Genomic DNA, 26,644 nt, shown 5'->3' with positions numbered 1-26,644 from the left:
TAGTTAACCAAAACATTATTAGAATAATAATCTGTGATCATGTACTAACTGTAGCAAATTTCAGTTGTATAAATGTACACTGGATGTGTTAAGGTGCCTGCGTACCCCCACCATTATATGTAGGAAACAGTAATATGTGAGCTAGGAATTAAATTGAACTGTCCTTATTCTACATTATTATGTTAGGAAATTTATAATGGAATAAGTCAGGTTCAACAACCATTATTAATTAGATAAATTACAAATAACTAGATTATTTGTCTGAATAAAATTCTCCACCATTAAAATCGTAATACAATGTCTCGTCATATCCGCTCACAATTTCTATTGTAAGTAATTCGCTTTAAAAATAGAATTATGATTCATTCACTTTTTGGAATAATATAATTCTCATGGCTTATCAAAAATAATATTACACATATTTAGGTACAGCTTTGAAGCGAAATCTTTTAAAAACAGTGATGAGATTATTTATCAAAATATACCACAGTCAAATCATTTACATTTATGCATTTGGCAGACACTTTTATCCACATTATTGCTGTTCTAAACATAAACTAATCTAACACATACAACATGAAATAGTAGTAACAAAATGTGAAGGAAATTATCAATACAGAGAAAATAAACTTTATGGATTCTGTTGACAATGCCTTGAGAACCATTTATCCTTTGAGTCTAAATCGATTTGCAATCGGATTACCCAAAGTATTTAACTAATACACCAGCAATTTGAGCAAAAGTCTGGAGATGTACAGTACTTGCATGTCGTTGCATTTCCTTGCATTGCGTTTCTTGTGTTGATTGCTTCTTTGGCCCCTAGTCAAAATTTTGTTCCGTTGATGTCTTTGACACTGTTATGATCGCGGAAAGTTATTGTCTAGATGGCTGATAAAGTGGGCTTTGAAGCGAGGCCTTTTGCAAAGAAGACTCACGACTCCCATAGGGTGTGTGAACTGTAGAGCAGAGAGTGAGAGGCTTCCTAGGGACTTTTGTGTCCCGGGTTTTCATTGGACTCTACATGGCACAGAGGATTTGGAAGAAGCAAGAGAGCCAAATATAGGAGACCAAGCGACAGTTTCAAGAGAGTGTTGCAAGAGAGAATAGGGATTCGAGAGAGTTATTTTTGGTAGGAAAGTTTTGTACTGAAATTGAGCCAATCAGAAGTGGCTTTTCAGATCACATGGTCGACTGGTCTGTCCTTTTCAAAGTTGATTCACAATCCTTTTTGTGGAAGATTCTTTCAACTCTTTCTCAAAATAGTGCATGTTTAATCATGAACTTTTATATCTTGAACACAGTGCAAGAGACATGATATTCATTGTCATCAACATTCTCTACGTAAACAAGCAGGCATTTACATACTAAATATGACATTCTTTCATGAATATTATACATGTTAGTAACAAAGGAATCCCTGATTACAAATCATACTGGTTAATTCGTTGGTTTTAAAACATGGATAAAACATTACACGTTATGAGAAACCTGATTGAAAGGGTATACTCTCAGGTTAAGCCTTGAATAGTTATCATTTTTAGTATTATGAGATGAATCATACAAGATTAAAGATTATAATCATCTATTTGTCAGTTCCAAGTGATTTCAAATCTCTACACATATTTTACATTAGGCTATAATCATTAATTTGTCAGTTATAAAAGGGATAACAGGTCATAAAATCATTTTCAGGTTAATCTAGCAAGGCTTGGATTTGTATACATTGTGGGTCCATGTGGTCACTGCTGAGCTAAGAGATAATGTCATTAAAATGTGTAGATGGGGAAAGGAGGTGCCCCGGGGGATGAACAGATGTCACTGTGTTAGGTCTATGTTGATTTTGGGCATTGGGACTGTCTTCACAAGTCTTCGTTTCCTGATATGGCTGTGGATTTATACATTAAGGTCACAAAGTGTTACTTGGCCATTTGGTCTTACAGAAGGTTTAAGTTTGTGGAGCGAAGAAAGGTTTTCTTATTGGTCAGCTCTGTCATCACAAACCCTAGTTTGAGATTAAGCAGGCATGGGAGAGACAGTCTCCTTCAGCAATTTTGGCACCATGGATTAATTTTTATGACTCTCCAATTGCTTGGTGGAGGATCTCTCTGATCGGTGGAATGTGGTGTTGTGTTCTTTTGATGGCTTTGTTCATGGATAATCCTACAAAACCCTCATGTCCTTTCAAACTGTATGTCTTTCTTTCAGAAGGAGACCCAACGATCCAGTCTGCACGGTTGAGAGGCCTCTGCTCTTCCAAATTTTGTTATCTAATTTCCTGTTTGCATTCAAGCTACTGTGAATAGTCGGTCAAAATGGATTGCGTGTGGGAGCACACGAGTTGATGGTGTGAGTCTACACCATTTCTTTACAACAGGAACATTCTTGTGAGGTGTTTTTCTGTCACTGTAAATGTCAGTTTTATGACACCAGCAGAAATAAATTGAACTTAGCAGATAAGATTCAGACAGCTATGACACACTGCACTTTTTCATGATACAAGCATTTCATTGTTCTACATGCTTAATGTTTAGGTTTCAACTCATTAGTAATTTGGTTTAAAATGTGTAGTTGGCATGACATTTCAAACAGGACAGCTTGTATTATTTTACTCAACTGTAAAATAAGTTACATTTACTTTTAAAATTAATTTGTCACCCCACAATTTTAAGAGGCTTAAATGTGATTTAAATAGTTCAAAATGCAATATAAAATAATACATACACTTTTATGTATATGTGTGTCAAGCAATTTTCATAGTACAATCAAAATCAAAATAGCTTTACAGAAAATCTTGCATTAAAAGAAAATTAAACTGTAATATCTATAAAGTCTTTATATCAAATATCTAGTTTGATTAAATATGATTGTAAATTGTTGTGGCAAGGAACACAAAACTCCATAAGATTTTGGCTGATGGAGAAAAATAACCTTCGGAGAAACCAGGCTCACCGTGTGGGCCAGTTTGCCTCTGGCTAACAGCATGAATATAATGCCAATTTTAGTTATTTGTCTACAGTACAAGTCATGGTTTAAAATGGTTTAAAATTTGTAAACTAAGAAAGTGTTAAGGCCAGTGTTTAAAAAAATATATTTCTTATGAACTTTTAAGATTAATGGCAAATATTTTGTAAATCCATCCTGGATTAACTGTCGAAGTTCACATAGATGCATTGTTCTTTGTTAGTTGGCTGATGAAGTCTTTTGTTGGCAATTAAATTATAGTCTATGTATTAATTTCTAGAGTGTAGCCCATCAGTAGTGATGCAGGCAGAGATCATTGAGGTGCATTGCAGTTCAACCTGCAGGTCATTTCGATGAGGTTCAATGGGGTCCATCCTAAGACCAAGGTTCAGGTAATGGCATATGAAGTATCCAATGTCTTAGAGTTGGAGTTGGCATCAGTTCATCCTCTGAAATCCATTCTAATATACTGAAGTGGTGTCTGACTAGCACCTGCTGTAGTTTGCTGTCATCACTCAGATGAGTCCGACACTGCAGGAACGGAGCTGGATCTGGCTGGCTCTGGCTCTGGTAACCTGTGTGTGTGTGTGTGTGTGTGTGTGTGTGTGTGTGTGTGTGTGTGTGTGTGTGTGTGTGTGTGTGTGTGTGTGTGTGTGTGTGTGTGTGTGCGCTAGATTCTCTGGCACATAATGTGAATATGGAAAGGGTGGAATATTCTTAAAATATTTACCTTTCATGTTCTACAGTATTGTAAACAGGTTTAAAACGAGATGATGACGAGAAGATAATAACAGAATTGTAGGTTTTCCCTTTAACATAAGCAAGTGTGTGACCTTGTAAGCATTATCCTTTATGTCCAATCAAACACTGAGAGTGAATCAGTAAATACTATCAGTGAAGTTTAGTAAAAACAACCTTCGGATCTTTCAATTGTATCTACAACACAAGTCCCACAATATTCCAAACACTTTCAGTAAAATAATATAGCTTTCAGCAGAACCCACTGGTAAGAAATGTCCACCAACAGGACCATTTACATTTATGCATTTGGCAGACACTTTTATCCAAAGCGACTTACAGAGCCCTTATTACAGGGACAATCCCCCTGGAGCAACCTGGAGTTAAGTGCCTTGCTCAAGGACACAATGGTGGTGGCTGTGGGGCTCGAACCAGCATCCTTCTGATCACCAGATTACCAGTTATGTGCTTAGACCACTACACCACCACCACTCCGACACTTTTTGTCCCTGAAATAATATTCTCACATTCCAAAATCTAAAAACTGTTAAACCTCTGTCATTTCTGCCTGCCTTTTACCTCTCACTCACCCCATCAGAGAACATACAATCATCTGTAATTGTGATTACACATCACCCTTAAAACAAATCTGCTGCAAATTCAATCTATAACTGGACCTGAAAAAGGGAATGGAAATCCCATCCCTGCGAGCACTAAAGTAAACAATGGCCAAGAGTGGTGCAAGTCCAATCTGTAACCTCTATCCTGAGAGGACAAGGTTTCCATCGGCACTCTGTGAATTGGTGCACCCAAAATAACAATTGCACTAAACAACACAAAGCATTCCCTCTTTCCCTCATTGTTTAATTTTCTGCTTTTTATCTAAGATATCTTCCAGTGTGCAATAATCTTTGACCCTCAGCTTGTTGCTTTGTGGCAGCTTCCCTTTTAGATGGCTGATGACCTTGGGAGGGATGTCATTAAACCCTGACCCATTTGATGATCCCCTCATGTGGAATACATATGCCAAACGGGCCGCTTTCACACAGCAGGGGTGATGTGAAATACTTATAAAATATGACTTGACACACTTTATCAAATGGGGAAAGATGAAGAAAAAAAACAGCTGCTGCTGTCGTAAGCAATCTGGCCGTGATTGAATAAAAGTGTCAAGAAAAGGTCCGTTTGATGGTCTTTTGTTCTCTCCCATCCAGGATGATGTTAGTTTGAGCTGTCAGGGGGGAATCACAGCTGTATGATTTATCAATACTTGAGTGACCTTGTAGCCAGTGGAGGTAAGTGCACAACACCCCCATTTGAAATCTTGCTCAATGTCTACAATATATCTGCACTTTGGGAATGATGGCACATTGAAGAAAAGAAGGAAGTTTGGTTCTTTTGTGGAAGCCTTTGAGAAAAACAAAACAAAAAAGTGTACTACAATTAAAGAATGTCTCTGTTAGACCAGACAAATTACATTTATGATAACATATGACCTATGACTTGTGTTTAACTTAGAGAACAAAAATCATGCTTTTATCCTCAAAATGTTTAAAGTATATACATTTGAAACATTCTGTTTAATGCAATTTGTATGGGCAAACTTTGCTAATTTAAAATTAGTTGTTGCTGCTGCTTTGCTTTTAAACTTAAAAGTTATTTTCTGTGATATTTTTAACATCCTCTTCATTAACGGCAATGTGTTTATTTTTATTATTTTTTTTTTTTTTCAAAGGACAAGCATTGTTGTGATGAACAAGATGTTATATCAAAGGATGGCACATTCATTACACCCATAAACCCATCTGTGGAATAGACTTTCATGCAAATTTCTGAGAGATCTGCATAAGTAGTCCTTATTAATATCTTTGAACAGAACTCTTGACTGTTTGATACTAAAGTGCTCTTAATTATGTAGGTAAGGGTAAGGTGCTCCGAGGTAAATCTCAACAAATGGATAGCATTCAGGACATATGAGTGTTTTGTTCTTCAAACTGAACTGTGGTGGAACAATCATGGCCTCTAATGTAAAGTATGGTATGCTCAATGGATGGGTAGTTTATTTCTATATTACTGCTCTTGTTGTTGACATGTAATACCAGCCTGTATGTATATAAAGAATAATGCACATAAGATGACCGATTTTTATGTGTATGAGGTCACAAAATTGAGTTCCCCGTCTGTCGCTCACTCGACGTTGTGTCGAATGAAGAGACACTAGGGGACTTTCTTGAAGGCCTCGGTTTCCTCTGAACTTGAGAAAAGGCCAATGAGAAATTGGCAGACAGAATTTGCATGTCCCTCCCCCAGACATACGGGTACAAAAGGAGGGAATCGCGCATCTGTTCATTCAGATTTTATCTTCGGAGCCAAGCTGAGATCACTTCTGTTCCACTCACCTCTGCAGATGGATTTACGGTGCATATCAGCAGCTTTCTCCTTCTCTGGACGCCAATACAGCTTTGCCCCTGGGCGCTTTGTCAGCATTTCCTTAAAGAGCAAATAGACCTGTAAAAGAGTATATTTCCTCTAAAAGAGTATACACATTGGCGTTGAATGTCTTTTTAAAGATGTCTTTCTGCCTTTGTGTAGTTCCTGGGTGTGGCAGATACAGTATCTCTCCGCTTCTGATGGTCATAAGAGCTGCCTCGCATGTCTGGGCTGCGATCACACACAGGCAGCGTTTTATGAATGGTTCATGTTCTCGGTGCGAGAAAATAACCATGTCAACGTTGCGGTCGTGGATTTCTTTCCTCCGAGAGAAACCCACTTCAGCCGCCCCCGACCCGTACCTCCTTCCTATGGGATTGGGGCCAGCGCAGCTGGTGAAGAAGGTGATTTGGGGAGTGCAGCGGGCTCGGTTTCGCCGGGTAAATCCCAACGAACCACCCGCCCCCCAGCACGCTCGTTTGCTTCCATCCAGGTCTAACGCAAGACAGGCTCACCCCATGGCCAGTCTGAAGTCTCCCTTGGACCCCGAAAGCTGGATGATGATTTTGCCGCTGCATCGGAGCGGCGTCTGATGCCACCTTCGGGTCTTACCCTCCGTCTCCCCCCCTCTAGACGATAGACGATTGGTTCCTCAGGTCAGAGCGCTACTTACAGCCATGTGTGTAAAAGTACAATTAATAAAAAAACGAATTACTCAAGTAGAAGTAAATAATGTTAAAAAATTACTCGAGTAAGAGTAAGAAAGTACCCAATAAAATTAATACTCATGTAATGTGTAACTAGTTACTTTAATGTATAATGTAATGGATGTTTGCTGTCCTATATTCCAGTACATGACACATTTAACATGCATTACAGAATGATTAATAATAATAATAATAATAATAATAATAAAACTATGATTAATATTATTTTTAATAATGGAAATTGTCATCATTCACCACATGTTGTTCCAAACCCATATTACTTCTTTCTTCCATGTATCAGATTAAAGGGAATTTTCACCTAAATAAATGTAATTCTCTCATTTTATCATCCTCATGCCAACCCTGACATGTATGACATTCTTTCTTCTGCAGAACAAAAATTAAGATTTTTAGAAGAATATCTCAGCTCTGTTGGTCCATACAATGCAAGTGAATAGTGATCAAAACTTTGAAGCTCCAAAATGCACATAGATGCAGCATAAATGTAATTCATACAACTGCAGTGATTTTCAGAGGCAATATGATAGGTATGGGTGAGAAACAGATAAATATCTATAACTTTATAATATCTAAAGTCCTGTTTTACAATAAATTCTCCTCCCTCACCAGTACGTGGCAATATGGACAAAGAATTGAATCACCACAAACACAAGAAGGAGAATGTGAAAGTGGAAATTTATTAGAAAAAGGTATTTAAAAATAGATTGAACCAGTTTAATTTGAATTCCTTTAATGCTGCCTTTATGTGCTTTCTTAGCTTCAAATTTTTGTTCACCATTCACTTGCATTCTATGAACCAACAGAGCTGAGATATTCTTCTAAAAATCTTTGTGTTCAGCAGAAGAAACAAAACACACACATCTGGGATTAGGGCATTAGGGTGAGTAAATGATGCAAGAATTTTAAATTTTGGGAAAATTATTCCTTTAAGTAGATGTTAGTCAGAATGCTAGCCTTAATCATCATTTGCTTTCACTGCTTGTTTTACCCTACACACACATATTTACCCCATCTTTTGGGTTCCATAGAATACAGCAACTTTAAGGGGGCTGAAAGAACATGAGTGTGGGGAAATGATGATATAATATTGATTAAAGGCCAAACTATAACTTTAAGGACGCTTCTCATATTTGGACGAATCTGTCAATTAGAAGAGAAATTTGGAAACATTTTTCTAGTAAATATGATGGTGAAAAACGTGAACAATGTCACACAGTACCAAATTACATTTAATGTTTAATTATATACTGAAGCAAAATCATGCTTTATTCATGCCTTCTGTTGTTATTTCACAGCTTTTTACGTCCTGCGTGAATTTAGTTCAGTGTAGTTCCAGCGTTGTCAGTGTCGAAAGAATCTAGATAATTAGTTCTGTACACTGAGGGTAAATTGCACTTTATATCTGTGTTTGGAAGCGTGTTGTCCATAAGACAAAGCCACCCACATCTGTCAAAAGCTGTGCATGCGCCAACCTTGCATGTGCAGCAATGCTCACAATCACGATAGGCAGGGTAAAACATTTGCACTTGTATGTTGTATGGATGTTTACAAGGATATATACAGTAGAAACATTAAATATTGTAGTGCTGATACAAAAATGTAAACCTAGAAACTGAGGTCATAAGAGCCCATAGTAAATATATTCTTGAAACCCTCCAACATCATAACCCCCCCCACCTCATCCTCGTCTCACAGATACATGGGACACAACATTTTGTTTTGCATACCTGCTCGGAAATGTGTAGTTGCGCCACTGACGCAACCCATTGTAACAAAGTAAATGTAAAAACATTTCATCAGAAATTTACTTGAGTAAAAGTGAAAAGTATCCACCATAAAACATACTCATGTAAATGTAGTGCGTTACTATCCACCTCTGCTTCTATGTATTTTGATAATTTATCTAGTCATAAAATCTACATTCACAATAATTTTTAAAGACTAGATTTCCAACATTATCAATCATCAACAACATCATCAAAATCAACATAATTTTCCGTGGGTAGACTGGGCTGCACTGAAACATGTCTTTGCAGCAATGCTTCAAATAAAAACTAATTAATTTCCCCTTCTTTCACTAGGAATGCACAATTGCCTTTGGAGCAGCCCATTGATTGGCAGGTCTGTTTTTCAGTGGATACTGATGGCTTGAATGGTGAAGGTGCCCCTTTGTTTAGAATTTATTGACTAGAGCCAAAAGAGGCTTAGCTTTAACATGGTCTTCCACATCAGTTTCAGGGCTTAACTATGGAGTTAGCACTTTTCACATGACAGTAAATAACACTGTTGGTCAAATAATTCATTAGCACAACAATAAAGAGAAGAATTCCAGGCAAATCAGTGTGTGTACTTGAAACCCAACAGAGACGAGTGAAAGGAGGGGTAGACAGAGGCTAATAGAGACAGCTTTGTCACATGATAAGTGGTGTGTTCTGAGAGAATCTGGCCAATGACTAAAGAGGAGAGGTGTATACAGATCAGGTAATGGCTGGGAATGGGGTGGCTTAAGAGGTATAATTTACCTTTGTATGTCCCATATACTTCAGCTCATAAACAACAAATGGCTTCAAAATGACCTAAAGCCACAGCAGTATAGACTATTTTTATTTTACATAAGAAAGCATGAAAACATTGAATTATACAAGCTAAAAAAGAACCTACAGTGGCCCTAAATAGTATTTGGATACTCAAGGCATTGCATTATAACAAAATATCTAATCAAGTTGTTTTTGCATGAAAAAAAGATAGATCAAGCATACTTTTCAAGCAAAAACTTTCATGAAAAGAAGTTTTATATTCTGATGATTTCTGGTCATCGATGTGAAAAACTACACCTGTCACTTCTCTTCTGGGGCACATGTGTGAATCTGAGGGAAACTGACTTCATCCACTAAATGTGACCTTGGCACCAGTTGGTTACAAGTAATTGCAAAAATGGCTGAATAAAAGTCCTTAGAAAAAATTTAACAATTGTTTGCAGATATCACTAGGTTGATATATGTTATCTAATGCATATAGAAAACAAAAAATGACTATGAATTAAGTGTAAACTTCAATTCAATTCTAATTTAAATTATATTTCTATTTCAACACAAACATCCGCTTAGTAGGCCTACTTTTATTCTGCTGTGATCAAAACCGGCAACTGCTCCCTCCAATCTCACAGATGAATAAAGGCATAATGATTTGAGCCTTAAGTGAATATTCTGCAGTTGGACAGATGTTCTCTCTCTTTGTGCGATTCTTGTTTGTGATCAATGAATCTAATAAAAAAGCTGATTACAAAACATCCTCTACAAGGCTAACAAATATTTGCCCGTGTAGCAGCTTGAAATACGTAATGCTGTCATAGATAAGTATGTTTGAGCAAAGCCTTGCTGTGCAATTACTTAATTGTTTCAAGTATACAAACTGTTCAAGGGTGTAGACACATTGTTTAGAAACAATGATTTAGTGATAAGTTCACAAAAGTAGCTCACTCTTTCAACCCTCGTATTAGCAACAGTGAAGAAGAATCTCTCATAACTTTCCTAAGTGGCTTTCAAAATTTAGAGTTGAATCCTGTAACAACTGAACATTATATACCAACAGTAATGACTTTAATTGAACAAAAACAGATGCATCTTTTAAGTTCTTTCAATGTGAAAAGATGACAATCTGTCATCTTATGTTTTACTTATGTTTTTATCTTTACCACTGTAATATATCTCCTTAGATTAATTAGATGCACTGTCCAATTACTAAAGCTGGAATATTCACTGAAGGCTCAAATCATTATGCCTCTATTCAGCTGTGAGATTGGAGGGAGCAGTTGCATTGTGGGATTTATTATTCACTTTAGATCAATCTATACGGCTGTGCTTTTGTTTAATATTAATGATGCGACAATAGAAGAAATGGTGTTGCATTTGCGTTAAGTATTTTTTTATTTGTTTGTGTGTGGTGAGGAGATAAAGAAGGGGAAATATTAGTCCATTTTTGCATTTCATAAAATTTCAGACATGTCTGGTCAGGAGCTTTTTAAACAAGGTAAACAATTATGATATAAAATATCATTCGTATTTCTGACTTTTAAGTCAATAAAATATGTGAAACTTTCACAAGACAAGAATATAACTACCATACTAATCTTGATACACAGAGCACTTGAGTTCCCATATCATTTTGTTAATTCCAGTGTTAAACAAAAAAGCAGTTTCTGTTATCAGGGGAATCCTTTCAGATTCTTCTCTCCCAGACTTTCAAAAACAAGTGCAAGATTGTCTGTCCAGAAGAACACCTGTAAGACACAGAGGAGCTTACCTAAGCCAACCATCCTGACCAAGTCAATATGCAATTATTTCAACTGAAGATCCAACACTGTCCACATCAAATGCTCAACATTCCTCCAGCAGATTAGCCAAAATTATCTTTCATTATTTTGGCTTGCATGGTTGAATTGAAGTCTATCTGTTCTGCATTGCGATGAAATTTGAGACAGCTTGAATGGCAGGTTGGAGTTTGGATATTACTTACCTTTTAAGAAGAGGGCCAATGGTGGTGGGAGATTAATAACTGAACACTGAGTGCCTTTCACTGATACTATCCCTCTGGTCTTCTGATAAAAGCCTGTTGAGAGGTTAAATTAAATTGCTGTAATAAATGCTTGGTTTCATCGATGCCATATCATTGAAAATCAAACAAACACCGACAGGCTTTTGTGCGATGAGGATCAGAGAGGGAAAATGAATAGGCGGCAAAGGGCGGGGGAGCATGTAGGGAAGTATTACTGTACGTACATTTGAATCTGACTTGTTTTCACTTAAACATTAATTAAATCGGAGCTAGAGGAACAATTATATTGATGAATGTTTTTTTTTTATAGCTACTATAATTAAATGAATCCATTTAATTAACAAATTATGTTTATCTTCCCCAGAGAGCAACATTAGACTCATGTTCTCTCTTACAAACAAGCAAAATATGTTGTGAAATGATCACAGGGACCAGAAAGAAAATAAAACTGAGTCAGAGACGGCAAAGACAACCCAATGGGGTGTGAATTACCATCTCTTGTTAAATATGAAAAACAGCATCAAAACTTTTTCATATCTGTTCTAAAGAGATCTGGTTCTCTGATTTGCAAATGAAATTTGATAGCACTGTGTGTAGATTTTGACAGCACTTTTTCCCCCTACAAATGTATTTCATTTGTTAAATTATTTAAAAAAAAATTATGGATGGATTTTTAATTAAAAAAAAAATACTTCATCAAAATAACTACTTCAGCAAATGATGTAACAATTTTCTATTTAATCACTTTTGGCATTTCATAACTTCTCAAGCATTATATAAGAACGTCTGTTTTATATTGCATTTAATATAGCACTATGTATATCTTGTGTATACCTTATGTAGCCTACTACTGTATTTCTATCATTTTTATTGGGAGCCGTTAATCCTTATAATAAAGTTGTTTTTTATTCTTTTTTAATTATTACTATTATTATTAATAATATTATGATTATTATGATTAGTTTGGTACGGTGGCCGACAGAGCTCAACGTGCTGCAACCTAAAGAAGACGCAAGCAAATAGAAAAAAACGCATGCAAATAAAAAAACACCCGCAAAACATCTTCATCAGTTTCACAACACACGTGTGGTCCAAATATTCACAACACAACAAAATACAGAAACGCGCTGCAAAAGCTCACAACACAACCAAATACAGAAACGCACTGCAAGTAACACAGAACACAACGGAAATGTTTCCGGGGGAACCAAATAAGTGACGAACCCCGCTGGGACGTGCTTATTGCACGTGAGCATCCCTATGCCCTACTCCCTTCGAAGGGCAGACGGCAGAGCTCTTCAAGTGGGACTTTGGAGTGAGCATGGCACTAGTGTGCCATTTATGTAGCCGTTTGGAACGCACTTGATGAAGGAAGCAATGAAAGACAACTTCCAACATAATTATTTTCACCTGGGATGTTCCCATGACAACGCAGCACGTTGTCCATCAGCTGAATAGCTGTTCTGAGGACAGAAATATAATGCTGTTATCATAACGGTTGCAAATAAATTTATTTTTACTTTACAAAAAATTTTTTAAAATATGCGTTTTATATATCCGTTATAAATCTGTGTGTCAGTGTCTCAACTTTAAAACATTGGACCCTACATTACCTACACCTTCTTATGAAACCTTTCTTTATGAAAATTTAAACATAACATTAAACAATTTGTATAGTGTAACTCAGAGCCATGGAGAGAATGGCTCTGGTGTAACTGATGTAAAGATTAATATCTTTCCTTCATGTTCTTCTTCTCTATCTTTTTTATTTATTTTAGTTTTCAGCTCATTGTTCTTTTCTCATTTCTGATGATATTGAACATATTGTTAATACATTTTGTATATTGTATACAAGTTGTATGTCATAAAAAATTAATCTCTGGATGTTTTGCGGAAAAAAAAAAGTTTAAATAAATAAAATAAAATAAAGTAGAATTTTGAGCTGTAAGCAAAGAGTAGAAGAACTATAAAAAAGTATAATATTCCAATATAATATTATACTATTATTTCTATATACAATATATTACAATATTATTTTAATATTATAGTTTATTTATAAAAAAAAATATATATATATAGGCTTTCAAAGCACGTCCCAGCGGGGTTCGTCACTTATTTGGTTCCCCCGGAAACATTTCCGTTGTGTTATGTGTTACTTGCAGCGCTTTTCTGTATTTGGTTGTGTTGTGAGATTTTGCAGCGCGTTTCTGTATTTTGTTGTGTTGTGAATATTTGGAGCACACGTGTATTGTGAAACTGATTAAGATGTTTTCTTAATTTGCGGTTGTTTTTTTTTTATTTGCATGCGTTTTTTTTCTATTTGCATGCGTCTTCTTTAGGTTGCAGCACGTTGAGCTCTGTCGGCCACCGTAAGTTTGTACCTCAAACACTATCCTTTCACCTGGGGGGTTGGCCCTAAAATATATATGATTGTTTTAGGAATTTCTCATTAACTACATAAATCCTATTAATAATACAATATATTATTTTATTCGTGTGTTCATATCCTTACAGTGCTACAGGGACAAACAGATCTGCGATAAAGAATGAACTCCCATTAGAGCGTTACGTCTCTGTCTATGACAACTAAACAGTGCCATCTGGAGGGAGAAGACTGTAACTACAGTAGGATTGACCCACTCTGGAGAGACACGGCACCCCGATCCATTGTGAATCAAATCTTCATTTTTTATATCAAGAAAAACACTGGCAGACATAAACTCGTATAGTTTTATGTAAACCTACACTATATCGAATGAAGACCTTGCATACGGTATAATGGATGTGCCAATGCAAACACTGTAATGTACAGAAAGAGAGTTTCAATAACAAAATAGAGGCTAACTCACTATAAGTGGGACTTTCTCATTAAAACTGAAAATGTTCAGTACACCTAATTTCAATGAATGTTTGCTAGCTGGACTCAATAACATAGCTAGCTTGTATCTATAATTTGTATCTAAATAAATTGTCTGATTGTGGGAATCTCCACAAATTGCTTCATTTATTTATTACTTTCAAATTATCATTATTTTTCTTTAACAACTTCACAATTAATATTTTTTTTTAGGTATTGGCTTTGAAAGATCAAAGAGTCACACAATTAGGTTACATTTACTACAATAATTCAGTGTGCTTCTCCCCCAATCCTACTGTATTATTTTAAAGAGGAGAAGCCTTCTATAGTTCATCATCTAAATTTAATACATCAATTAAAAAAAAATTTTTTTTTTAATAACACTGCACTTTTACCACCAAATCAGCCTTAACTGTATGATGATATGTGTATATAGCCATAACTCAAAAATGTTACAACTATAATCTTTATTTTATAAGAAAATGAATTGATTATCTGGCATGTGACTCTTTTATTTAAGTAAATTTGTGTCAGTTTGACATGTCATCAGACAGAATCATAATGCTAACCAACTAACTTCTGAAAAAAAAAAAAAAAACAGTATTAGTGCACAAATGAGAGAGTGATATCTCCTTACCAAGCAAGTCACAATTTTACAAAAAAATTAATCAAAGTGACTCAAAGATGTGCTCATTTTTAATGTTATTCGAAATAACTAACATGTTTTCAACTTTTGAGGAAATAATGTTAGAAAAATCCACATAGAGTATATGGACATCATGTTTATCAGCGTGCTGACGCGCGAAAAATTAATGCATTTTTAAAGCGGCAAATCAAACGAAACTAGGGCCCTACCCTTTACAGCCAAACTCAAGGAAAAACTTTGTGTTTTTTTTTTACCAGAGGCACTTTTGTTGGCTCTGCGCCACTAGAACCATTTCATGGAAATTGACATCATGCTTTGTGTCACATGACTCGGTGCACCAGAAATGTAACCATTAAATGACAGCCTAGAGTGTTGTGAACATTCTGTTTAAATAATTAACATTTTGAGTTGCGTATAGCGAAGCCAGGGCTGGACTGGTTATTTGACATACCGGGCATTTTCCCAGTGGGCCGACGCACTTTGGGGCCGATCAGGGGTGGACTGGGCATCGGGAGAACCGAGCGGGCCGAATGGGCCACGATAAACAATAATGAGCCGCCGCGTTATGTAGCCCGCTCAACTTTTGGGCGAGTTGCTTTGTAAAATCTCAAGCCGATTTCTCTTCCCAGTCCAGCCCTGAGCTAAGCCGAAATATAACGTCTACGCATGTGGACGCGGTGTCGCGCGAAGTTAAAGACTGATGCATAAAAGTTGCTATATTATTCATATAACCAATAAATCTATGAGAAAACAGCTTAGAATTTGTTTTGCTGTTATTACACATTGATTGTATTTTCATTGTGTACAAATATTTTTTTTCACACCAATGTTTTTCTCTCAATATTTATATGTGAAGTAATTGAGTAAAACTACTTATAAAAAACCTTTTGTAATTAAAGGTGTACATATAATTTATTTCAACACTTGAATATTTAAATCATATCTATGAATTTCTGCAACCTATTTGTTGAATTATTGTTGTTGTTAGGCAACTATTAATTAAAATAAAAACTATGAATTCAGCAATGATAATTACAGTATAATAATAATGATAATAAAAATAATGGAGTCTAATTAAATAATAATTATGATTTTTTTTTTATCATCCATCAGCTCAACAGCAAGGTTTGGCATCAAACCTCAGAAAATAATTCACAAAACCAACAACATTACTACATTTTTTCAAAGCTTATTGTTTTTTTGGTTTTTTAATCTTTCTATGTCTCAAGGCGCTGGGTGCTCTGTCATAGCAATTTGTTAGTGCCTTGTCCCATACAACGAATATTACAAAACAAAACAAAACCTACCTATCTAATTTCCTACCCTAAACCTATACCTAACTTATAGTGTCAGAAAAAGCTAATGGGAGATGAAACAAACAATTTCTGAAGCAACCACAACATTGTGTGGTTCTTCTATGACACTTTCAGCTCATGTGTTGACTTGCATGCTCTTCAGGACTCGTACTCTGGTGCTTTTTTTATTGTGCAACACTCAATCAGTTGAGCTACCATGCACTTTGATCACACTTAAACAGGCTTGTAAATGAAGTTTATTATATGTAATGCAAACATTAAAGGGCACCTATTATGCCCCTTTTCACAAGATGTCATTTAAATATTTTGTGTCCTCAGAATGTGTCTGTGAAGTTTCAGCCCAAAATACCCCTAGAGATAATTTATTATACCATATTGAAAATGCCAATTTTGGGGTGGGAATAAAAACGAGATGTTTTTGTGTGTGTCTTTAAATCCCAATGAGCCGTTGCTCCCTACCCCATATCCAAGGTGGAGTTTTGACATCTCTGCTTCAGATAACTAGATATCATATGCAATATGACTGACAGCAAGACACTGATGAGGGAGAGACTCCGTCAGAAGTAACAACTCTGAGAATGAACCAGGAAGATTCTGAATGGTTATTGAATACATTTATTTATTTGTTCAGCAGTTTTGCAATGATGGATGAACAAAACACACACACACAAATACTGTTACAACATTCGCTATGCACTATATTGAAACAACACACACAAACAAACATGTACGTAGGCAGTGTCCGTAAACAGTCGTGGGAACGGTCTGTAAAAAGTGATGTCACTTTGTACAGAATCTGCAAACAGCTTGTACTGAGACAGTGCTTATGAATAATGTGGATTAAAAAAAAGGGCTGGGTGAATTTTTATCATTATAGGGTGGTTGTGTACACACTGCCAACACACATTTATGTCATAAGATAGCATTATGTGAGGAACAGAGCAAAAATTAAGTGTTTATGAACTGATAATTGCTGATTTGAGTGAAAGGAGATAAAAGTCATTGTTGTTTTAGCACCTGTAGTGTTCATTCCACCAGGAAGTTGCCATGTTATGTACAACAGGCCACATAAAATGTAGTTATTGTAACATGATTCTATGATCAATTTGCAAATGTCACTGGAGGAGAAATATGACGTATGTCGTAGGAGACAGGACAGAATTTAACAACATCCTCTCTCACACAATTTCCTCTCGATTTCATTCTATCCGGGAAAATAGTTACTTTTTAATTTTGTAATACTTAAGCTTAATTTAATGTTTTTTACTTTCACTCGAGTATATTATTTGCTATGTACTTGGACTTTTAATTGAGCATTTTCACTCATTATACTTTACAGTATACAATACTTTCACGTATGAATAATTTCTGAGTAGTTTATTATGCCCTGCTCTGATTTGCTCATTTTCAGAGCCATGATAATCAAATTCCCACCTTAAGTGTCTTTAAACAGGACACCATCTTGTTGTTTGAGTCTTTTGATTTTGTCACTTTAAGGGGCGAGCAGAAGCTTAAAAGCATCCACACAATGTTTATGTTTAATTTAGGAACTGTTAGTTAAGGGATATTGACCGCACTATTTCTCATTTTAGAGGCCCTATAGACGATAGAAATTACGACAGACAAACATATACAAAATATGCAATGTAGAATAAAAACACTCGCTCAGAAATCACGTGTATTTAATTTGAAGATAATACAGACTTATGATCACAGCTGATGAAGTTAGCACAAACATAAAGTTAACTCAGATTATATTTATAATAATCACACATATCTACTCAGTTCAGGAAGTTAATTCAGTTCCATATATAGTTTTATAGACACTTCTTCGGTATCATGCTAATGTGCTTTTAAAATGTATCTTTTATGGATATCTCAGCAGATTTATTGAGATCAATTAATATTTCACAAAAAAAAGGTCCAAGTGTTTTTAAGAAAAAAATGATTTGTCGTAGTAGCATTTAAAGGGTTAAAAAAATAAAAATCATATCATAACAAATGGAGACAAACACAAACAGCAATACACCCTGATTTTTTACACCCAATATCAGAGGTCCAAAAGACGCCCATGTGTACTGAAGTCTCTCAAACCACATTATCACTTCCATCTATTTTTATTCTCTCTGTGTAAGTTCAACGGCCACATAAACTCATATGGATAAAACATTTCCTATTCAGTGCCATCAAGCATTAAATGTCTTCTTAAATAGCTCTTTTATTAAGCCTACCTGCAAACCGACTCTTTCTATTTTGAGTTTCCTCAGAAGCCACCACACCCCCTAAAAACTACAACTTCACAATATTGACATAACAACCTGTTCTTTAAATGTAGCAGTACAGTATGGAATCGCTGATCAACACAATCCCTTTGTGAAAAATGAATACATAAAAAAAAATTCTTTACATTTGAATTTCACGCCTTAAATAGAGTTCATTTGCTCTATACATGTACAATAATATATGGTATTTTTAATTTGATGTTCACCTGCAAATGATAAACAACAAGAATTTACAAACACTTGTATCCTTCCCAATTGAGGTCAATAATGTTTAGCCATGCAAGTTTCACCTTATTAGTTCAGTCGATAATCACTGTCTCAAAATACATGTCTTACATTCTCTAAAATCTGCCATGCAGTTGTTGGGCATATTCTGAGTTTTTAATGAAGTGCGACATAAAGTACTTGCATTCATATGAGGATGTCCATGTGCCAATATCAACAGATGCTCCGTGGCTGCCATGATCTTTAAATTGTCTAATGAGCAACAGAAAATGCTTGTCTTTGATGCACATACAGTGCATAACTACATTCAGCACAGTGAGCCTTCATTTAACATTTGGCAGTGAGACATGGGGTGTGACTCTTTATTGATAGAAGAAAATGTGTGTGCATACATCTTTATTAATAAATAATGCCACAAATACAATGACAGACTATGGATGACAAATGCATCGATATGTGTGAAAAATTAGGTTTATGCTTATTTGTTTATGCTCCTCATTAATATCACTAAACAGTATTTTATATGAAAATCTACTCTGCACACTGCAGCACATGCCTACATCAACCAAATCTTTCATATAAAATACTAAAATCTTTTCTGGATGATGCTGCAAATGTGAAGAAAAATCACTGAATCTGAAAACGTCCGTCATCTGTGATTTCTCTATGCAAAGAACAACATTAGTGGTCAGTCACATTGTTTTAGTTTCAGTAGTTTGTTCGATCCCAGAACAAATCTCTAAACCTGTCTGACATGTGTATTTGTTTTGTTTTTGCTTTTTTCTGAATATCATGTATGTCAAGCAAATGTGCCTGTGCTTGGTTATCAAAAGCTTCTGTGAATCAAGACAATGCAGGCTTACATGAATGATGGGAAAGGCCTTTATTTTGACATCACAATTTATTTGCCATGTTAACACATACATTTTTCTTAATGTAACATTGATTTCCTTTCAGATTAAAATGAACCTGAATTTCATGCACATTTTCATTAATCAGTTACATTGTGATATGATATGAATGAAAGTTTAACTAAGACATAGAACAATCCATTCAGAGATAACCAGGCAAACAAGCATGTTAGGCTTCCATATTTTGTAAAGTAAATGTTCATTTTGGTATCTCATGACAGCATACCTGTTCTCGTGTATCAGGTTTATACAGATTTGACCACAAATTAGTCATTAACTGTGAAGTTCACAATGGAGGGAGGCATTCCGCATGCTCTTGTAAGATCTTGTGCTATTTTTTAATCACAGTTCTGATTTGTCCCTGGCTGCAACTCTGCCTACTTCAACTCTTCTCCTAGCATGTTGGCATAGAACACGCAATCCACAGAGGCAGCAGCTGCAGTGCAGTCAAGCAGTTTTGCATACCAGCACATATGGCTCAAGGGGGAGAGAGAGAGAGAGAGAGAGAGAGAGAGAGAGAGAGAGAGAGAGAGAGAGAGAGAGAGAGAGAGAGAGAGAGAGAGATAGGCCAATGTGAATTAACCCATTCTCTGGAATTCCATAATATAGGATTGAGGATATTAGCAGTCATTACAAAGGGACAGTTTTTAGCAATGTGGCTTATGTGACTGATTTCTATGAAGCCATCTTGTGGAAACAGTGTTATAATTTAAAATATTAAAAATGAAAAATTATGGAATTATTGAACTAAAACTGGGACTTTTTATTTTATTTTAAATGGTCATAGTCTTAATTTATATGCATGCAAAAAAAAAAAGAAAAAAAAATCTTCTATTTCTTCTTTTTTATTTATTTTTTTATTTAAATATATGTTATTGTAAGACTGTTGTAGCTCCTAAAAACCTGTTTGGGTGAATTTTTAAACGTATGACGATAAAGCCCCGCCCCGTTTTGAGGCATTGAAACGAGGCAGTAGCGTAATTTGTCTTGTCAAACGCTTAAAGCGCTTGACATCTCTAGCTGTCGTGTCGTTTTCATTTGCGGCGTAGTGAATGACGTGATATCCCGTTTATTTTAGCGGAGGACATGCGTTTATGGGTAGCGCTTTGTTGAGCGGGATACACGGCTGCAATAATACACCAATAACAACTGAGAGTGAGGCATTGAGAGAGGACGATTACAGTGGATTTAATGACACTCCATCAAAGCATCATATTCTGGTAGAGTGACTCTATTTATCGCATATTACATTTGTATTTGTAACAGTGCTGGTTGGATTCTTTTCTATATGCGTTTGCTATTTATGCGTTAAAACATGATCGCTCCACAGCCTACATTTAATTACAGTGTTCAAATACGCTGTAAGCTTAGATGTGTGTATAGAGTCTATATGCGAGAGGGTTTAATTTCAGTATTAGGGTTTTGTGACTGGGTTGGTCTTACAGAATGTAGTTTAAATGGATTGAAGTGTTTCCTTCAACCAAACATGACACGCTAGATGAATTGTGCTGAACTCTGCACTGACCTTAATCTGAAAACTCCATTACAGCAGAGCAGCTGTAGGCTCTAAATTCAGATGGAGTATTTCGTAGTTTCGGATGGCACAGTGTGTGTGTGTTATAGTGAGAGATTCCTTGGGGTTTCCTTCGTGGGTATAAGGTAGCAACAGACATGTGTTTTTAAAGATACACACTGCCTTGAGTTGCTTTGAAAATTTGAAGAATTTAATGAAGTCCATAGCATCTTTGAGTTGATCGCAGTTAGTGCTACATTCTGAGAGTGTAAAAACAGTCAGATTTAAGGTGCATTCCTGTCAACTTGTTCCTAGAAAGCTTAAAGGATTAATGCTGAGTGAACTTGTTTACTTTCAGTTTTTTTTTTTTTTTTTTTTGACTGTTGTTTTTGTGGTATTTGAAAACCAAATTTTTCTATTCCTCAGATCAGACCAGACATGAATGGATACCTGCCGCCGCAGTTTCACATGATGACAGATCATAAGAAGTTTTGTCAAGACAATTCGCAGACGATGGACCAAGGCACGCCGTACAGTATAAACATGAATGTTTTCTTACCTGACGTCACCTACTTACGGACTGGCATGTGCAGGCCTGTGAGGTCTACAGTGCCGCAGATAAAGACAGAACCTCTGGATTCGTCTTTCAATTACTCCAGTTGCCATGGTTCTCCCGCGCCCGCTGTGACCCACCCAGAGTATCCAAACCTCTACAGCCCAGCTGCAGAAACAGGTAGCAGCATTTACATCAAGCAGGAGATGCCATCCCTTGAATTTCCAGAGGTTCCATTGTTTCAGCTGTTGAATTCTGAGCTTGACCCAAATGTGTCTGGAGCCCACTCTTGCGCAGATTCCCCCAATGCCGGATGTCCACAAATGTCAACATATAACAGCATTCATCCATCACCCAGTCATAATTTAGAGAGATCTCTATGTAATATGGGCAGCAGCAGATATTCCCTACCTTCCCAGTTGGGCCAGCATCCTTTGAAGAGGACTGCATTTCTTCTACCACCCTCCCCTCCTAACTCAGAACCCGGCAGCCCAGACAGAAGGAAAGAACTCATACAGAACATGTCGCCACCTCCATCCTATGCTGTCAGCATGGCCTCTAAAATGGCAGGTGTTACCCCAGATACAGGGCCAACTCTGTCTGTCCAAACACAAGCAGTACCAGCCCAATATAACCGCCGGAATAATCCTGATCTAGACAAAAGAAGGATTCATCACTGTGATGTACCAGGTGAGCCACATAGAGTTGATGGACATCACATGGTCATGCCTGTGCTAAGTGGGGTTTAGGTCAGCGTTCATGTTTAGGCACATTAGTATTAGGTTTTAAATTTTATTTGAAATAATACTTAAGACTTTAGGAGGACACAAGTCAGAAAGTTCATATGACTGCCTATATAATACTACGCAGATGATTTAAGATGGTTGAATAGATGAATTATTGCATGACTTGCCTAAACATGTCAAACTGACAGTTACCTGTGTATAGGATGGACTTTTACTTAGAAGCTTAAATCACAATAGCAAAAGAGCTTCAGGAAACCTTTTAACATCTTTTATACAGTATATGAATGGTGGACAAGTTACAGCTGGCCAGAATTCGTATTTATGTTATGGATACAAGGTTTAATGGTAAAAGTAGTGATATCTACTAACATTTATTGCATTCATATGCAGGATGTAAGAAAGTCTACACCAAGTCCTCACATTTGAAGGCCCATTTACGGACACACACAGGTAAGATTTGCGATACCGGTAATCAATGTTATACTGTAAATGGCTTCCCTGTGAGAGCTCTCTTTATTTGTGTGTCAAGACAGACATGCATGTTTACTCTTACTGTTCTGTGAATCTCCTTGAATATTAAAACCTGTTACGATGGACCACAAAGGCCATTTTAAATGTCAAATGTATCTCTTCGCTTTGATGTGTCATACCTTGATGTTTCGTGTTGTGCATGTCTGAGTTTCTCATGTACGAGACACTAAATGTGCAGAGACCGTGTCGTCCACTCAAACCATATTTGCCTCTGTTTTATTACAGGTGAAAAGCCATACAAATGTTCATGGGAGGGGTGCGACTGGCGTTTTGCCCGTTCCGACGAGCTAACGCGGCACTTCAGGAAGCACACGGGGGCCAAACCTTTCCAGTGCACCGTATGTAGCCGTTGCTTCTCCCGATCGGACCACCTGGCCCTCCACATGAAAAGACACCAGAACTAGAGGCGCCCAGTTGCATTGTTCTGACGGTGCTGCGGGAGGGCTATCAGGAGCTCTGTTGATGATACTAATTAGGTTTTGGGTGTGTTGGTTAATCTTGAGTTTTGGCAGTTTATCAGGTACATCATGACCAAACTTTGCCACCAGTATGGCTTATGTGGTCACAAAACCAGCTAATTGATGAGAACTTAGCTCATCTGCCAGTTGAGACATTCTTTTGACATGATTGTTTGTGTTGTTTATCTGCATAAGTCATTATTTTTGACCTAACTACTTTTTAATGTGCCTTTTTCCTTGTAGAATTTAGGTAAATTTTTCAAAAGCTTATGGGCAATTTTACAACTCTTTAAGTGACTACTACTGATTGTATCACAAGGAACATTTTTATCAAGAATGAGCTCTGTTACTTAAAAGTCAAGAGTCTGTTTGGTTGTAGAACCAAACCCCAGAACAGTCATGAGAATGTGAGCTGCAAATTTTTCCAAAAGCAGCACTTGATAAGAAACCGTGCTTCAAAAACTTTATGGGAGCCACCAGGTAAATCAAAAATTTAATTAAGCTTCAGAACACCAAAGAATAATGAACTGGAGTTAATCCAAATTCTGATATGATCCAAGGATGATTTGCTTTACATTAACAAAGTGTTTGAAAATGCGCAATTTGAAGTTTGATTGAACTCTTTTGTGGCAATTCGTGTATTTTACTGAAATGCAATAAGTGGTACAAATGCGTATTTTCCTGGCAAGAGGACAGGGCAGATAGCAATTACTTCCATAGTTATTTGTTCAGTTTTCCTTACTATGCATTTGTTTGGGATACATTATAGCTTTAAATGTACATATTGTAATTCCTCTGGTCTGTATTTATTTAGCACAGATTTTCTTTTTTTCTATTTTATAAAATGTAACTCAACTCTCATATAAAATGTGCGCCGGGTTATGGGGAAATGGTTTTAGATATCTTTGTTCGAACTAATAGTGTCTATATGGCTGCATTAGGCTGAACAATGCGGCAGCTGATTGTTTACATTACTTTGTTTAGCTTACGGTGTGTTACATCTGTATGTGTGGCCTCATAAAACCTCTTATTTTCCATTACAGTGATCAAAATGTTTTCAGCCTTATTTTTCAGAGATGCTGCATTGTAAATGCATAACAGGAGAAACTCAGATGAAGAGCTGATGTTGTTTTTGAGATGGAAGCATATAGATTGGGAACATATGGAGTTTGAGGTAATGTAATACCTCAGTGTGAAGAGAATGTGACTCAAAGTGCTGACATTTTGGGGTATAGCGCTGTTCAAGATAAAACTTGTTCAACTATTGTAAAGTTCTCCATTTTGTGACCAAAACAAAAATGAAAAACTGTAATGGCTGTAATTTAAAGTTAAGTTTCAACTGTTAAGGATTAAAATGTTACAACACTCCCACTAATAGTGGTAATTTCCAGCACTTAGAGGAGTACAGTCAATGTTAAAAACATCATTATCGTTATTAAAATTAGAGGTATTTAAACATGCACACAGTAAGCGTCAGCCTGTCTGGTAAAACTGGAGTGTCCTGCTGTCCTGGGCCTGGCCACATATGACATGATTATGTGAATCATTGTAGGTGTAGTGGATTAAATTGTAACTGGATTAATCTAATACAGTTGTTAATACGAGCTGTCAAATTTTGTCAAGCCACTGAATTACAAGTTGGTGTTCTTGCGTGGTAACGCCCAATTAAAAGTATACTTTAATTATCTTGTCTGTATACAAATCACTCAACACCTGGTGACAGCAGAATTTAGAGCGTGGACCACAGTGAATGACCTCAGTCAAGATAATAATATGATGTTTTTTTTTATCATTGATAAGTGTGTATGTTGTTTTATGAATTCGATTTTACGCATGCAACTGCTCAATTCAACATCTAAGTATTGTGAAATATAGCAGTACAAAACAAAACCCTTATAATCCATTCATATCTGGTTTTCAGCAAGTTTGTTCTTGTGTGGAAATTTTCCTCCTTTTCCTTCTAAATGATACTGTTGTAATCTTGCACGAAATTCATTTTAAGCCCATTAACAAGAAATGTCTCATCTCTGCAGGAATATGTGTACAGACATCTTTAGTATGTGTGCTGACCCATCCAAAGACAGAAAGGTGAAAAAATATTTAGTAATTATTAAATAAAGCTAAAATCATAAATCAAAAGAAAATATAGGGCAAACACTATTTTTGAGATCAGTATTGTACATATTCGTCAAGCTTATACTGTGTGTTTTTAACTGTGTGGCCTCATGAAACAGCTTACATTCTGGCTGTGTCTGAAAGCTAACATTTCTTGCCTTCACAGGTATTATACAGAGGTAGAAAGGCAACAAGGCACATCCAAATTCAACATTGGCTTCATTGACTGTACTAAGATGCCTTCATTAGTGAGTTAATTAGACTAAAAGAATAGCAGAGGTTTAGCATGATGGCTACATGCTAAGGGTCTGTCATCATTGCACAAGTTATCACAGTCACATTCGTAGGCCAAATAGTGATGCTATTGGAGTATTGCCAATTGCCAGCTAGTAACTTTAAGAATACTTGTTAAACATTACCAAAATCAACCCAACTGCTATTGTCTCTGAGGAAGATTGTTATCATGAGGCCAATGCCTTCATGTTTCTTTGAAATGCTCAATAGGGAACTCATTCATTTTCTATAATGGAAAGGAACATTAGTTTAATTTACTATTTTACCTGACATATAGATGATCTTTGCAGAAGAGAGTATGGATCAAACAGTGGCTTTGCTGTTATCCTCTTTAGTGAATGCCATTTACTGAAAGCACTTATAGGACCACTGTGATATTTTTCATACTCTTAAGGGAGAACCAGGAGTTTGTATGCAAACAATAACGATTATTTATACTTACTTTGTTTATCTGATTTAAAGTTTAATTTACACTGAATTCTACATGATATTTATGCAGTATTATGAGGCTGTACAATGGATACGTTCATTTACTTTAGATGACCATTTACTTTAGATCACCATAGGGCTGGTGTGGTGTAGTGGTCAATCCATAGGTTTTTGTAATTAGAAGTCTGCTGGATCGATCCCCAAATGAGCTTTGAACTGTCAACATTATGTCCCTGAGCAAGCAATTTAAAGGAATGGTTCACCCAAAAATGAAAATTCTCATATAATTTACTCACACTCTTGTGATCCCAGATATGTATGACTTTCTTTCTTCTGCAGAACACATATGAAGATTTT

The 26,644-nt window shown here is 36.2% G+C and overlaps 1 protein-coding gene across 1 annotated transcript; it reads left to right on the top strand.

Moving 5' to 3' along the window:
* The first annotated feature begins 20,647 nt into the window (after positions 1-20,647).
* On the top strand, positions 20,648-25,332 carry LOC127659106 (Krueppel-like factor 5). The gene is made up of 4 exons (XM_052148757.1): positions 20,648-20,868; positions 21,588-22,404; positions 22,851-22,910; positions 23,217-25,332. The coding sequence occupies exons 1-4, from the start codon at positions 20,743-20,745 to the stop codon at positions 23,393-23,395; spliced, it is 1,182 nt and encodes a 393-aa protein (XP_052004717.1). The 5' UTR covers positions 20,648-20,742; the 3' UTR covers positions 23,396-25,332.
* The last annotated feature ends 1,312 nt before the right edge of the window (positions 25,333-26,644 follow it).

Source organism: Xyrauchen texanus, chromosome 18 (genome assembly GCF_025860055.1).
Source record: "Xyrauchen texanus isolate HMW12.3.18 chromosome 18, RBS_HiC_50CHRs, whole genome shotgun sequence".
Classification (NCBI taxonomy): Eukaryota; Metazoa; Chordata; class Actinopteri; order Cypriniformes; family Catostomidae; genus Xyrauchen; species Xyrauchen texanus.
This window is presented reverse-complemented; position numbering and strand designations above follow the sequence as displayed.